Source organism: Neodiprion lecontei, chromosome 5, assembly GCF_021901455.1.
Source record: "Neodiprion lecontei isolate iyNeoLeco1 chromosome 5, iyNeoLeco1.1, whole genome shotgun sequence".
In the NCBI taxonomy this organism is placed as follows: Eukaryota; Metazoa; Arthropoda; class Insecta; order Hymenoptera; family Diprionidae; genus Neodiprion; species Neodiprion lecontei.
Window position 1 is genome coordinate 28,483,323 of NC_060264.1, and position 15,569 is coordinate 28,498,891.

A 15,569-nucleotide genomic window follows, 5' to 3' on the forward strand; every position below is an offset into this window, starting at 1 on the left:
TGGGGACACCAGTGTCAGTGGGAGGGGGCAACCTGTTGCTCTCCCCCACGGTCGAACTTGGACTCATCTTGTTTAAATCTCCGACGGTTGGGTTCAGTAAACGCTGAACGTGAAACGAACGGCGTGTGACGCGAGAGTGAGAGCGAATGAGAGTGGCGTCTTTGTGTTTGTATTTTTTTGTCGATATTTGGCGTACGATAACATAAAAAAGATGAGTGATTCGGGTGAGACTTTAAAGTACAAATGGACACCTGACAGCACGACGTTGTTGGTGTCGGTTTGGACGGACAAGCAGGTGCAAAAGCAGCTTGAATACGCGACGAAGCCGCAATTGATTTGGGATAGCGTCGCTCGTTACATGCAGAAGAAAGGCTACAACGTCTCAGGCAAACAATGCCGATCGAGAATGAAACAGGTCCTCGTTTGCTACCGGGAAGCAAAAAAAACCGGGACTCGCGCTGGCGTTGAACAGTATTACGAATCCATCGACAAAGTCCTGAAAGACAAACGACTGCTTCAATCGAACATCAACGGTGTTGATACCGTTGGTAAGCCTCACCACGTCGCTCTAACACTATTTATCGTTATCTAACGTATATACACACGCCTACCCCTTCCCGATGAAAGTTTAAACTTCGAAAGGGCCGTGGCGTAAGTTACACGCTGGGTCACGAAATGTTTTGTTGCTTTTATTTACTTTCTATACTCCGACCCTTCGTTATTTCTTTGCCCGATCGTAGGAACGTTTTGTACTTTACCATCAACTTGTTGCATGCTTACCATTAGAAATGCTAACGTTCGTAAAGATTGAGAAAAGCTAATTTGTTGCTCGTTTATTCCGATTATTTTTACGAGGCTGAAGTTAGAAATAAGTGTAGGAATAATCGTTATTTCGCACCTCTAGGGAAGTCTGAAATTTAGGAAACTATGATAAATAAAATATGCTCATATTTTGAAAAACCAATTCCTTGAAAGTCATTCTAAAATTGCACAATAACGATTTTTATCCCTCATGTTTCGTTACATTGGTTTTACTAATTTCAGCTTTATGTATTTTTACGTTATATTGGATGGATATATAACTGTGAATAATTTTTCCACGCCAGATGTAGGAGTTAATATAAAATCACCGCCGAAGGATGTCAAGACTAATAAAAACCTGCAAATGCGTTATCAGTATCGCGATCCTGTTGAAACTCTACTCCGTACAGAGGCTCTTTCTCCAATGTGGGAACTTGCACGTACGTAGATTCTCAGGTTTTTGAACAAACATAGGATAGTGGAGAAGCTACAACATGCATATTTTGCTACATTAAGATAATCCTCAATCAGAACTTTGTTTCGTTATTTGAACAAAATGTGTGAAAAATAGAATAGATAATAGAAAAGCATAAAACATATTTGTTTTTCGAATGATTTACAGATGATGAGGAATACCCAGATTCACCAGAATCAAATGAAACAGTTTTAGCGCAACCGTATCGTACTTTTTCGCCAGTTAGAGATGCAGCAACAAATACTATTCAACACTTGGCCCCAAACATGAAAAAATCACTGCGGCAAAATGCAGTTCCGGTTAAAGAAATACCGATACAACAAACATTTCGTCAAGCTTCAGTGCCGAATAATTGCTACAGTGAAATACCCTTTCAAAATACAGTGCAAAACGTGCAAAATCATATAATCCAAGAAAATATGCAACAAAATCAAGCCTTACTTCAACAAAACTTACTGCAGGCAGCTCACAATCACTTGATGCAGCAGAATATGCTGCAAAATAATCCTGCACTGCAGCAAAACTTGTTACATAATACAAATCAAATTTTGCAAAGTCAAATGCCGCCGAATTCGGTAAGAATATCAACTGAAGTACAGCCGAATATTATTTTGAACCAAAATCGTATCCCGCAAAATATCCAACGCACGCAAAATCAATTCCAGCAAAGCTCAGCAGCTATGAATAAACAGGCTATGCCACAGGAACCAAGAAAGGCTTCGTTCAGACAAAACTTAGCGGCTACATATAAACAATATCAGGATGCAATCCCAACTCAAAATTTCAACCATAATGTGAATCAAACAGCTGGCCAATTGTCTCCGAACATTTTTGGCGATATCGGACCAAATTTGAATGATGCATTCTGTGAAACTCCCAAACATGAAAAGCCTCAAAATTTAAACGAAACCTTCAACCAGGCGCTACCAATGTACAACCCGCTTTTTTTGCCAAGTCTTGACGCCACATCTTTAACAACAAATGCTACTTACAATGACGACACATTATCCATAGAGTTCTTGCAAGAATCACCGACACCTTCAGAAAAAGGTCTCAGTAAATCAAAAGACTCTGCTGTGAACACTGAATCAGCCCCCGATGCACCATTTAGGAAAAAAAAAGCACAGAAGCTGGAACAACTTATGATGAGCGCGCTAAGTTCACAGAACGAAGTTGTTAATAAGGTGAACATACTTAAATCATCTGCACTTTGGCTTATTAATGAAACTGGTCCTCCTTAGCAATCGACCTATTTCGGTAGCCTGAACATTCTGAAATTACAAATATTTCAATTATGCTAATAACATGTGACTTATGTTTTCAGATTCTGGCAGCCCAGAGCGATATGGTTACTCGTTTCTTAGACATAGATAGAGATCGTCAAAACAGATTGGAAAACCGGTTGGATCATCTGTTGAATGTAGTTCATGCCTCAGTCTTGAACCAAAGTCCGGAAAAGGAAGCAGAAATACCTCCTCCGCTTCCAGAGCCGAGGATAAGTCGTCTAGCCCCGCCGCCTAAACCAGGAGTTGTTCCACCGAAACTGGATCTAGTTCCACCAAAACCATGTCGTGTGCCATGTACATTACCTAATTCTAAAATAGAATTGGTCAATCAAAATCCTTTGTCGACCAGACCTGGGGTAGTAACTCCGATTACAAGTCCAAGTGGAAAGCCAGGAACCATATGGTCGAAACTTGGTCCAGTTTCGCAATCTCCTTTCGTAAGGGCACAAATGCAACTCGGATTTTACCCGATTACAAATACAGAAGTGAGAACACAGTCTTCTGCTGAAAGACGTATTGCCAAACAAGGCGGTCTGTTTATGGATACCAAAACGCTTATTTCTGAGACTATTACATTTCTTGATGCAGAAAGAAGAGTGGATGAGAAGGTAGAAAATGCAAGATGTCAAATTGAAACAGAGCAGGATACAACATCGGGAAAAAAATTATCCAACCGAATCGAAAATTATGCTGGATCGATTCTTAGTGCTGCATTTATCGAAACTGAAAAGCAAGTTGAAGAAATGATAGAAAATGCAACGCTAGCTTGCTCAGCCACTGTTAATAATCTGAATGTCGACCAGAAAGACAGAGCAGAAATTCTGGTCACAGGACAAGGTGAAGGGTACGAATATCTGCGGCAATTGAATAGCAAGCGACAGTATGAAAATGATCCTATCAAAAGCTCGACTCCGGCGAAAACTGTACTTCAATCAAGGGTAAATGATGGAAATCCACGAAATGCATACACCACGAGAAGGGAGCAAGAGCGACGAGTAAACTTTGATGATAATCAACAGGATAATACTAAGCAAACAATCCAACAGTTGGCTCAGCTTGTAATGAATAGCGCGCGGTGGCGCAATGCTGCAAATCAACATCAACAAGACAAAAACAATGTTCCAAGCGCTGGTTTTCAAAATATTGCAGCAAATGTTGGACCAAGATTCAATAAAAATCAAACGTGTACGAATATGAATGCACAAGGAGCAGGAAACACCTTGAATGATTATCTCCAATCCAGGTCTGGCACAATAAACAGGGACAGTAAACCATTGATACCGAATAAAGATAGGTATTCGTACGGAGGTCAGCCTGCGCATGTCAGACAAGCGATGGACAATAACGTTGGACTATCTTACAATGGACCTGTAATGACAACTCGACCACAGATGGGTTTTACCACCGATCTATTGGCCAGCGATGATAGCGATAACATACCCATGAATCAGTACAGTGATCAGGTCGGTTTTGTTGTTAATCCTCTATTGAACTACAAGCAGCCAAAACGGTTCTTTACAGATGTCGATAAAGATCAGTTTGTGTATGAACAGCAGCAGCAGCAGCAGCAACAACAACTTCGACACGCCTACAACAAAAATTTCACAGATAATAGACGGACCACTCAGAGCGGTCCTCCGTACATGACTAGCAATGGACAAATGGTCATGGCTCAAACTGAAAACATGATTCGCCAATACATTCATAGCAGGAAAGGTAAAGATGACAAGGATACCGATTCGGATAATGATGAGGTATTTCTTGACACCACAGCGAGCATGCCACCGTCATCCTCTCGTCGGAGTTCGCTTACCTCTATGGGAACTGCGGTCTCAGGGATATCTTCGAAGTCTGGAAAAGCAGACGGAGCTAACTGCATAGTTAGCTAGATATATCTATAACATTAATCATTGTATTTTTTTTTAAATTAAGCTTGGTTCGATTTTAACCCAGGTTTTATAGTTCTTCCTTTTTATAGATATGATAAATGTTTTTATTCCACATATAGCGTTAGTTTAAGAAGGTTATTCATCAATTATTATACGTGATACGATACCTGAAATACGGTCACTGTTAATTTTTGCATTCAGCTATTGAGGCTAATAGAATTGTAACATGTTTATTTACTCGTTTTCTCGGTAATCAAAGCCGAGGATTGAATAGAAAACTCAATGCTTGTACCTGCAATACAAATCTCACGTAAACATTGAAGATAGAACAAAACACAGAAAATATTTTTGAAACTTTAGGAAAATCCAGGCAGTACTTATTGTTGCTTTGCGCAATCAGACTTTACCACAGAGTATATGCAATATTTAGTTTTCAGAATTTTCATCTAAATTTTGGACAGTTAAAACATATCCCTAATTAGATATCGAAATTATTAATATCATTTAGTGCCTTGTGTCCTCATTTCAATTTTTGAAATGATTATTCAAGACTTTGTTGTATCGACGTATCTAATAAAACGTGTATTAATGGTTATAATCACAATACGGAGAAAAATAATTGTTAATTTGTTCGTGAAGATTTTCACGTGATGATTCTCACGTGATGTAGTGATCAACGCTTTTGTCCAGTGGTGTTCAATTTTCATGAAACCCAAACAATCTCAAGAGTTTTCAGACATATGCGAGTTCAAGTGAAAAGTTTCCAATATTAAATTACGATAAAAGTATTGTATGAATACGAAAAAAATAGAAATAAGACGAATACGTCTTAGAGTAGTAAAATATAATAATGAAGCTTCCACGTCTCGATTGATTATGAGTAGTGCAATACTTCATTGAATCAGAGATACATTACTCATTACATTGAAATATATCATAATTTTAACAACATTGTTAATTACATTTAAATTTTTATTGAAATAAAATATATTGGAATTATATCTATTGCAAAAATTCATTAATTTATCCATTATATTATCGTAAAAGAATAGATAATGATAGATGTATGTTAAAAAGGTATTTTTACGGATAGAAAGGTTGATAAGTACTTTCAATATAGATGACATCCATTGACTATAGCTTCAGGGGTTACATGGGTCTCAAAGGTTAAAAAAAAAACCATGTTTTTCTTATTTTTTTTCTATATAATAACAGAATTTTTTTATTCAAACTTAAGGCAAAGTTAGCTAGTGATCAGACGAAGGATTTTTTTTTCTTCGATCACAACTTAATTGACAATGAAATACATGGTGTAAATTGTACCGAAAATTGTACTTTTTTGCATAAAACTCTGTAGAAAATAGAAATTTCAATTTTTTTAAAATCCTCCGTCCAATCACTAGCTATACTCACCTGCTAACGGAACATATTTGGTTTTTTGACTTTAGATAAAGTTGGCATGAGTTACCGTGTCTATCGCGAAAATACTGGGTCTCAAATGTAGACAGTTAAAGCTGTTGACTCACAATCGGTAAAACGATTAGTCATATTTACAAGTATAAAGGAACAGGTAATGAAAATTCACCCAACTCATAAAAACTCTGGTGAAATCCTATAACAGAGTTAATTTTCAGTTCGATTTTTCGAACAATGCTCATGATTATATTGTACCTAGTTGGGCTGTTGAACAATGCCATTGAAGAGGGAAATTCCAGTGTTTCGATGATATATTGCATAGTAATAAGGCTGATTAACTTCGAATTCTCGTGGTCCACAACGCTTTGTGATTTGCATTTCTGAAAATCATACATGAACAATGAAGCCATATCCCTTCCATTATTCCAAACTTTGGTAAGCAGAAAATCGACGATGTACATGGACATCTGTTCAAATTGTATGACATAAGCTGGATTGTGTAGGATTTAATGGCTCATAATTTTCTGGGCATTGTTCAGAATTATTATGTACCTTAATTTGCTGTTGCAAAATCAACGGCTTGAACTGCACGAAAATCTTTTATATCTTTGTAATTAAAATAAAGTTATTCCAATGAATCTTCACTCACTTGTAACAGCAGCTGCCTCAGTACCTTCTTCATTAACCTCGATGAATGCCTTTTGAACGACTTTACTAACTTTGAGCGAAAACTCAGCTATACCAGAAAAATCCGCTCCATTTGTAAACATTTCAGTCATTCCCAACTAGAATAAAAATATGTAACAGATTTGAAGGGACAGGTGCTTGAGCCTACTCAGAAACAGAAATTCTACAAATTCTACGGATGCATAAAAATTTGACAACTATATAAAACAGATCATTACAAATTTTTTTTGGTTTTATTTCATTCACATTGTTTTATAAATGACAGTTTCGGATTTATTTGAAAGGAGTAGAATACTGAATGCAACTAAAATTCAATTTTTGACGAGTGAAATGGATGATAGCATATTTTGTAATAATTAAAACTGTACCTTTATCAAAGTATTCTGGAGGTCTAAACTGCATTCAATCTTAAATTTTGGTAAGTATACAACTACATCTCTCAGAGAAATTTGCTGCAATCTTTCTTTGAGATTCACTTCATGAAGATTATCTTCGATCGTTTTTAATCCATTTACAATTTTGTTTGGTAAAATTATAATCATGCTGAGCTCTCCACCCTAGGAAATACGGAATAATATATTGACCTTGTGAACCTTTTTACCCTTTGCACCACATCTGACATGAAATGTACAACGACAGTACATGCTAATTTGCATAAAAATTTACTTTTTATACCTGGTACGGTAATTCAATAAAGCTTGCGTCAAGCTCTGGAAGAGCCTGCATTCTGAATTTATGTTTGATACACATGGTAGGAACATGTTTAGTAGTTTTTTCATCAACATAGAACGGTCTGTCCTGAGTTCGAGAAGGATCAAACTTTCTCTCCCATTGACCTTTGAAGTACACTGCGTTCACCAATACCAACTTTGTGTCTGCACAAATACTGTCTGAAATTACACAAGGATAGAAACACGCAAGTAAAGTAGTAGCTGTAAATAAATTTCTCATGGCTTCTTCGGAATCCATATTCAACTTATAATTTACTTTAGTACACTAGGTACTACAATAATTATTACTTGGTGTAATAACGTCTTTTATGCGATTGTTTGTTTGCTCTTCGCACCAAGTATTTATAATTTTAGCGGCAGTCGATGCATCGCCAAAGTCTACTTCCTGACTCGAGGACAAGAATTTTGCAGTCATCAATTCCTTGTACGTAGATTTTACTGCGAATCCAGAAGCTGTAAATATTTTATTAGCGAGACGCAGTTCAACTCCTTCTGCACTCTGAAACATAAACTTCTTTGATATTCCAAACTTAGGATGAAGTTTGTGGAACGAAAACGAATAGCTATGACCATGGAGTATAATAATGTGAAAAGTAATTATGACATTAAAAATATTGGGTGCAACAGTATCTCCAGTGTAGAGCTTGAAGAGAGATCAAGTACCAATTCATACATACAAATTGATATTAGTGTACGGCGTCTCGATTTGCAACTCACATTCAGAAGTGTAATGAGGGAACGGTAGCCCGATTGGCCAAGACTGTCGTTATCGGGGAGAAGAAGAGCTGATCGCATTTGAGTAGCAGTCTTGCCGTTGGCCCCATAAGCAGCCATGGCCAGTACCACTTGAACACTCAATGGAGACATGATCAAGTTATTGGATTTATCACCTACCAGTACCTGAAAATGTGAAATTACAGTGAGAAAAATTATAAAAAAGAATTTAAATCTATACAAATGTATAAATGAGATCAAACAGTGGGACGATCGGTTCATGGTGTTATAATCAGTTGATTTATTCTTGACAGCTGCAATAAATAACAAGGTCTATTTATAGATAATTCTAATTAATAACGAGTTGTGTTGAATGTAATAATCAAATTACATTTATGCATCTACCTTTAGAAAACTAGTAGCAAAGTGATTGGCAGCCTCCGCAATGGCCTGAAGGCCGTTATTCTCATGTATTTCTTCACCCATACTGTAATAAAGAACGAATGGAAATGCTTTTACTGAAATATACCTAACGAAACAATATTAAACGATGCTTGTATAACAAATACAAGATAGTTCGTTCACTTTTATCAAATTATAGTACAATGCTATTTTTAGAAGAAAAGTTCTAATAACTTTTTAACAATAAGATCATTTCTCAACCAGTATCAATAATTGATCTGTACCAAATTTTACAAGTACGTAATGATGATATTTTTATCTATCATATGTAATTAACAACAAAGCAGTCACCTGTGTATTAAGTTTGTCTTCGTATAAGTGCCGATTTTTTCAGGAAATGCTAAAAGCCAATTCACTGTACTTGCAACGTACAATTCTCGCGAACTTATAGAAACTGATAGATCGAAGTATATAATATTGCGCTAGAGGTCTAAAAGTACGACTATGCGTAATGCATAACGATTCAGCTCACAAATAGATTCGTGTGCGAATACTGGACGACGTTCATTTTCAGAATATGAGAATACAATAAAATTCCGAGACGAGATTCATGCTCATTCACGGTGCGGTGCTTAAAATAAGATCTTTTGAAAACAATTGGTTCTCAATTCGACTGCTAGTTCAGCTGAAAATGTCATGCATCAAGCACGCAGTATTATTTCTGAAACAACTGTTATTTATTCCATATATAAATTGTAACTTGGTATTTTAAATGCGCGTTACAAACGAAGGATCTCGGAATCCTAGACGGCACCAAAAATGAGGGAAATCGCGGTAACATATGCAAATGGAATAGAAAGAGAACACCAGGACGAGGGTCATGCACCCGAAACTCTGAGAGGCTAGCGAGTTGAATATTTCTGGATTTTTTTTTACGAGTATAACGCGTTAACTGTTAAAATTAACTGTCAGAATCACTGCCCCTTGTGTACATAGGTATAAACACCAAGTGAAGTGAAAACACCGAAAGTCTAATTGTATTATTTACTGATATAATTAAGGGATGTTATACTCACCATTGTTTATTATGTTTACTGAGCTTAATTAATCGTTTTGTCAATTTATTTACGTACGTGATAATTCTCGGGACAACTATCCATTCAAATATACTTGTTTCAAAATTACAATTCTTTTCCAATTATTTCAGTGCCACTACTCACCAATTTTTGTAAAAATACATTTAACATTTTTGACTAACAGTTGAATCCTATAAAGACAATTGACAACGCTTTTGACTATCAATAACATGGGAATTACAAAACGAAAAATTACCACAGATTTTAAATTCAAAAAAACGAATATTTAAAAGATGTAAAATTTATTTATAAGCAATGTATTCAATTCAACACTGGTTCGCAGAAATTAATTAACGACGACGAGCACAAACATTAAAAATTATATTTGATGACACGTGGGAGGCATTCTAGCACAAATATCGGTTCGTCACTCATATAGAAATGAAGACGGTCATCTGTATTGCGTTATTAACACCAAAGTGATTTGGCCATCTGTACAAATATCTATGGGGTTATTTACACTACAATGATGGGTCTACCACATGGCCGCTAAACAACGATACGATGTCCCCGTCGTCATCAGAGCTGCTTTGCGTTAAAGATACAATCATGTAAACGAACGGGTGGTCGACGGCTAGTTCAGCTGAAAATATCATGCACCGAGCCTGCAGCATTATTCCTGAAACGTGAACGTTATTTACATATAGTTTGTAATAATGGATAATTAATTTTAATAGTGAGATTGATTTTGATGAATATTAATAAAATGTAGTATAATTTGATTTCAGTTTACAAACTCTGTATGTATCGTAACTACAATAGTTTCTGAACATTATCTATCATAGAATGAATTTTTTTTTTCTAAATCCTCTCACTTGGCTATAATTAACCAGTTTTATCTGTAGCTAATAATTACTTCGATCACAGGTCAGTAAAAATTAAAATCAGTATCTGAAGTTACGGGTAGTCTCATAAATGAAGACAATATCTCTAGTCTATCATATAACTTCATAATGCCATGTAGATAATATCTGTAAGTGAGTTACTCAAGATATCAAGATTTCACTCAATAACAGATAATACTTTATTGTAATACATTTTGTATTAAAGCTAGTTGTTTATATCGTAGTAAACACTATGCCTGTAGAAAAAGTTTCAAATCGCATATATGCACAAAAATGCGCGTGATAGTTTGCGATGCAGCTGAAAAAAAGATCATTTTTCCGAAACAAGCTGGAATGAAATTAAATTTCTATCACAATATTGAGGAATAAGATTAATTCACATTACGTTAGGTTCTCGAATAATTCCGGTGAATAAGGATATTCCAGTGCTGTGATGGTATATTGCATAATGATATGGTCGATCGACTTCAAATCTCAGCGGAGGTTCCTCGATATATGCGCACATTAAAACTAAGGCTACACCTAAACAAAAAAAAAAAAAAAAAATTGTCTTGAAATAGTACATTTCAATCAGTAAGTATTATTATTTATAAATCAAATAAGCAGTATACGCACAATTTAGAGTTTGAAAGACATTTTATAACTCATTTTGTTAATACGAAGATCCAGAAGATTAGTGGTGAATTATGATATTTTTGCACATAATTATATCTACGAAAATCAATTGAAGGCACATGCAAATTAAGTTTAATACATTGAAAATAAATAGTGATGTGTATAATAAAAAAGATGTAAAAATTGCCAAAGCTCTTAGCGTGGTATGAAAACGTACATAAATTATTCGCTAAAATATATTGTAAGAATATGCGATAAGAAATTGTGAACGGAACCAAAAAGTAGTGGTGAGAAAGTTGCATAGCTTACAGTGCAAATTCCCTTTTCTGTCTTCTAGAATTCAGCCTCAGTGGTGAATAAAAAGGAGGCTAAATTTACTGCTGGATCGTAAAACTCGATTGGTATATACAATATTGTTGTAAGACATTAAAACAACGTCTGAGAAAAATGTTCAAAAACTATTGCAGAAAATTAAATGACGCGAAGGCAGAGAGAAATGGTGATATGCGATTCAATGGAGGCAAAAGTACAGGATTAAATTAGGGTCAGTGCACTGCTGTGATGTTCGCAGAACTTTGACTTACCAGTAGCAGCAGCAGCTTCGCTACCTTCCTCGTTTACTTCGATGAATGCTTTTTGGATGACTTTGCTAACTTTGAGTGGAGTATCAGATATACCAGAGAAGTCAGCCTCTTCTCCAAACATGTCAGTCATTCCCAACTAAAAGTAGACGTGTACAGTGGATAGAAAAATAATCAGCAACTCAAACTTCTTATAGTTAGTTATTCTAGGACAGGACTTTTTGAAATTACATGAATTGGACAGAAATTTGGTAGTAAAAAAATTCCAGAAGTTATGTAATACACACAAGTTGTTTAGAGAAATTCCATCAGTTGCTATTTATAATGAAAAGTTGCAATTTACTTCGTATGTTACCTTTTCAAGTGTCTTTTGGAGATCTAAAGTACTTTCTATCTTGAATTTTGGCAAGAAGAGCTCGACGTCGCTGGGATACGATTTTTGCAAACTTTGTTTCAGATTCACTTGATAAAGATTATCCTGAATTTTTTGGAGGCCATCCACTTCGTACGGTACAATGATTATCATACTCAGCTCGTCCCCCTGAGAAATAGAAAAAAAATTAGAATATTTGTGAAGCAGATTATCCTATGAATCTCTGATAGTACATGACTAGACCGAATGATCGATTAACGTCAATATTCACATCTCCAATTGATTCTCAAGTCTCTATACCTGGTACGGGATCTCGATGAATCTTGCACTCAACTCTGGAAGATCGCCAAATCGCAGTTTGTGTTTTATGAACATGGTAGGTACACATTTTGTAGTGTGTTCATCGATGTGGAAAGGTCTATCCTTCGTCAAAGCGGGATTGAATTTTTTGTCCCATTGTCCCTTGAAATATACTGCGTTCACAAGTACCAATTTTGTGTCCGAGTTGAGGCAGTCTATGAACAGGGACTCAGTTAAATATCTTGAAAAGTTCTATAACTCCATAAGTGCTTCCAACTCGAAGAAGATTACAATTCCAACAAAACTTGCCAGATTCGATTGCAGACATAAGTATTTACCTTCAGTAATTAAATCCTTAATACGTTTGTTAGTTTTCTCCTCGCACCAAGTATTGATTGTTTTAGAAGCTTGTGTCGGGTCGTTGAAGTCAACTTCCTCACTCGAGGAGTAAAATTTTTTAGACGTCAACTCTTTGTACTCAGGTTTTACTTCAAACTGAGAAGCTGTGTATATTTTATTAGCAAGACGTAATTCCACTCCTTTCACAGCCTGAAAAAAATTCTGGTCAAATTTTTTTCAAAGTAAATCCGGAGCACACATTCTCACATGCAAGGATAAATAGAGCGGAACTGCTGTCGTGCAGCTTTTAGAAAGTACCAACACCAGAATAAATTATTTGCATTACTTACGTTCAATGTTTCGATAAGAGACTGATAACCCGATTGGCCTACTTCATTCTCAGTGGGAATGAATAAACAAGAGCGCATTTGAGTTGCGGTTCTGCCACCTGCTCCGTAGGCAGCCATCGCCAGCACTACCTGAGCGCTCAACGGCGACATGATTAAGTTGCCAGGTTTGTCATTACCGACGGTCTGAAATTTTCAAATATTGAAAAAACAGTCCATAGAAGCTTACAAAACTAATTAAAATCCCTGTAAGTTCTACCATTTATAAGTTTTGCAGTTCAAAGAGGCACAAAAAATGTAATGCATACGTAACATATAAATGGGTATCAGAGAAGTTTTGTCACCGAAAATAAACTATCATTTCTCACTGGATCATTAAAGAATCTAAGTAAAGTAATTGCGTTTAAACATACCTTTAAGAAATTGTTACCAAATTGGCCAGTAGTTTCAGCTACGGCATGAAGTCCAACGTTTCCAGCCATAATCGTTGGCTCAAACTGCTATCGCAGCAACAATATCGACAGGCGGTAATAATACTGAAACAAGAATCAGAGTTTTGCAGTAAATACATAAATGCCAAGCGAATTCTGTATATGAATTATTTCCGCTTCTTATCCTGCATTGTAAATCGACCAAAAGTTATGACTGCGACGAGTGATAAAAACGAAATTTCATAGATACAGTTACAAGATTCTGCATGCGGTAGCAAGCATAATTACGAATTAGACTGATTAAGCGATTCATGAAAGCGGGATTAAAACGGAGATTATTTTCATTTCTCACTTATCAAGCGTTAATTATCGAACGGTGCCTCAGGCCGAGTGCAAGATAGGCGCATTTATCGGTGATAAATAGGACACCGGTGTACGCCTACGAATCCTACAATCATACTAGGAATGTTTGTGCGCTGTAATTCCTGCGTACGCAGTAGGTTGTGAGTCATCCGGAAAAAACGCGACTCTTCGGCTAGACGGCTACGGAGATAGGAGGGGGAAAAGGCGTCGTTCGGATTCTAGTTGTCTTATATATTCGTTGCTCTACCGCGGAAGGACTTTCTTTACGTACCAGACGAAGATATCAAATCAGAGCGAAACGGGTTTATAGGATAAAAATAGACTAGTTCCTAAATACGTTGGACGGACAGATCGTGGTATAAGAGCAACTGATGATCGCCACTAAAAAAAACTTCTTTGACTTTATACCGGTGAAATTTTTCAACGTTTCATGTATTTTCCGTGCGTATCGCAAGTCGTAAGCGCAGTAACGTTACTTGAAATCGAAGAACCAATTTAACTAAGGTTTTTCCGCAAATAATATTAACTTAAACAAGTCTTAAAAAAGATGACAATGACGTTTATCATTTGTGTCCTGTCATTGAAACCAATAAATTTTTGTCCTTAGAACAATCTGTTCCAAATTTGAAAGGAAGAAACCTATTTGGAATGCAAATTCAAAAGTTTCACAAATCTACTGGAATGTATTGTGTTTCATCACAGCATGTATTCTATAATGCTGATTTAGGTATAGAAGAAGAAAAAATTATGGTGCTGAAATTCACTTGTATGCCAATAGTCTATACAGTTAGGAAAATTATTTTTACCGGCATAGCATTCTCACTGAATTGCGATAAGCCGATGCCAATTGTGTTGCTATTATACCGAATAATAAAAATAAAAATGAAACAAACGATTGTAAGAAAATTTTAATACATCCGCATTATTATTACATGTGCATGCAAACAGCATCACACGATTTCTGAATCAATCCGCGACATTTAGATCACAAAAACGTAGAAATTACGTATCACTAATTTCATTCATCATCTACAGTATACAATCCAGTTGGAATGTACATTTGAAATTGCATTTTTTCGATTCCACTATTTCCTTTTTGTACTCGTTGGGGGGGGGGGCATTGGTAGTCTAAATTCCGCATTTTGGTCAGATTTATTTTATAGAAGCTTCAGCCGCCATCTTGAAATTACGGAGGAATTTGTTTTTGTTAAATAACTCATCCTATTTCAACTTTTGACTGAAACAGTCAGACTAAACTTGTAAGGAACTTAATCGTCTACAACTTTGGTATGAACAAGATTTTGCCTACAATCGATGTTTTCCGACTCAAACCGTAAATTCAAGATGGCGGCTGAAGGCACTGCAGAATCTGGTGGAAATTCTGATTTTCTGTGCTGGATTTAGACTACCAATGCCCCCCCCCCCCCCCCCCCCCCCCGTCACTCCTTCGCCAAATGATTACGAAAAGAATAACGATATTGAAAAATTGTCATTTCAGTTTGTTTTATTTTTGTTTTTGTTTTTTTACAGAGCGGATATTATAATGACACATAACGGCTTACCGTTAGATGATATTCTGCGGTTGAAACAGAGGTGTGTAGAAACTTGCGAAAGGTAGATATCAGAAACAAGAACAGCTTGGCAAATAATAATCCTACGTCCGCAACGCACGGAATACAAAACTGAACTGAGAGCAAATAACGGACTGCTCCGTTAGGTAATCGGTGATTTCGGGTTTAGAACTGTCAGTTTCAATTTCACCGTTTAAGATAAACACGTTTACAGATTACCACACCTTTGATCGAAGATAACTGATCGTATGACGCATCAAAACACTT

The 15,569-nt window shown here is 36.2% G+C and overlaps 3 protein-coding genes across 6 annotated transcripts; 1 reads left to right on the top strand and 2 right to left on the bottom strand.

The window, feature by feature from the left end:
- The first annotated feature begins 26 nt into the window (after positions 1–26).
- LOC107219195 lies at positions 27–5,606 on the top strand. Its single transcript, XM_015657346.2, has 4 exons — positions 27–548; positions 1,107–1,241; positions 1,424–2,460; positions 2,601–5,606. Exons 1-4 carry the CDS (start codon positions 212–214, stop codon positions 4,449–4,451), a joined length of 3,360 nt encoding a protein of 1,119 aa, XP_015512832.1. The 5' UTR covers positions 27–211; the 3' UTR covers positions 4,452–5,606.
- LOC107219206 (serpin B6-like) lies at positions 5,432–9,634 on the bottom strand. 2 transcript variants are annotated; one of them, XM_015657358.2, is made up of 8 exons: positions 8,753–9,634; positions 8,405–8,486; positions 8,003–8,185; positions 7,574–7,784; positions 7,230–7,444; positions 6,923–7,111; positions 6,517–6,652; positions 5,432–6,247 (listed from the first exon to the last, which is right to left on the bottom strand). In XM_015657358.2, the coding sequence occupies exons 2-8, from the start codon at positions 8,483–8,485 to the stop codon at positions 6,123–6,125; spliced, it is 1,140 nt and encodes a 379-aa protein (XP_015512844.2). In that variant the 5' UTR covers position 8,486; positions 8,753–9,634; the 3' UTR covers positions 5,432–6,122. The 2 variants fall into 2 exon arrangements, with proteins under 2 accessions (XP_015512844.2, XP_046597803.1); XM_046741847.1 differs by having other exon boundaries at positions 7,574–7,796.
- A 128-nt stretch (positions 9,635–9,762) lies between these two features.
- On the bottom strand, positions 9,763–15,512 carry LOC107219167 (antichymotrypsin-2). Of its 3 annotated transcripts, XM_046741846.1 has the most exons (9): positions 13,721–13,877; positions 13,351–13,473; positions 12,941–13,123; positions 12,590–12,800; positions 12,252–12,466; positions 11,934–12,119; positions 11,582–11,717; positions 10,768–10,904; positions 10,019–10,156 (listed from the first exon to the last, which is right to left on the bottom strand). In XM_046741846.1, exons 2-9 carry the CDS (start codon positions 13,417–13,419, stop codon positions 10,151–10,153), a joined length of 1,143 nt encoding a protein of 380 aa, XP_046597802.1. In that variant the 5' UTR covers positions 13,420–13,473; positions 13,721–13,877; the 3' UTR covers positions 10,019–10,150. The 3 variants fall into 3 exon arrangements, with proteins under 3 accessions (XP_015512766.1, XP_015512767.1, XP_046597802.1); XM_015657280.2 differs by lacking the exons at positions 10,768–10,904; positions 13,721–13,877 and adding an exon at positions 15,294–15,512 and having other exon boundaries at positions 9,763–10,156; XM_015657281.2 differs by lacking the exon at positions 10,768–10,904 and having other exon boundaries at positions 9,763–10,156; positions 13,721–13,876.
- Positions 15,513–15,569: the final 57 nt, after the last annotated feature.

Coding starts and splice junctions, on each gene's coding strand:
- LOC107219195 (XM_015657346.2), top strand. CDS start 212: ATGAGTGATTCGGGTGAGACTTTAAAGTACAAATGGACACCTGACAGC. Junction 549..1,106: donor CAACGGTGTTGATACCGTTG/GTAAGCCTCACC, acceptor TTTCCACGCCAG/ATGTAGGAGTTAATATAAAA. Junction 1,242..1,423: donor TCCAATGTGGGAACTTGCAC/GTACGTAGATTC, acceptor AATGATTTACAG/ATGATGAGGAATACCCAGAT.
- LOC107219206 (XM_046741847.1), bottom strand. CDS start 8,485: ATGGGTGAAGAAATACATGAGAATAACGGCCTTCAGGCCATTGCGGAG. Junction 7,445..7,573: donor AAAAGACGTTATTACACCAA/GTAATAATTATT, acceptor GTGTAATTTCAG/ACAGTATTTGTGCAGACACA. Junction 6,653..6,922: donor TCCAGAATACTTTGATAAAG/GTACAGTTTTAA, acceptor TTTTTATTCTAG/TTGGGAATGACTGAAATGTT.
- LOC107219167 (XM_015657280.2), bottom strand. CDS start 13,419: ATGGCTGGAAACGTTGGACTTCATGCCGTAGCTGAAACTACTGGCCAA. Junction 12,801..12,940: donor CTCTTATCGAAACATTGAAC/GTAAGTAATGCA, acceptor AATTTTTTTCAG/GCTGTGAAAGGAGTGGAATT. Junction 12,467..12,589: donor TAAGGATTTAATTACTGAAG/GTAAATACTTAT, acceptor CCCTGTTCATAG/ACTGCCTCAACTCGGACACA.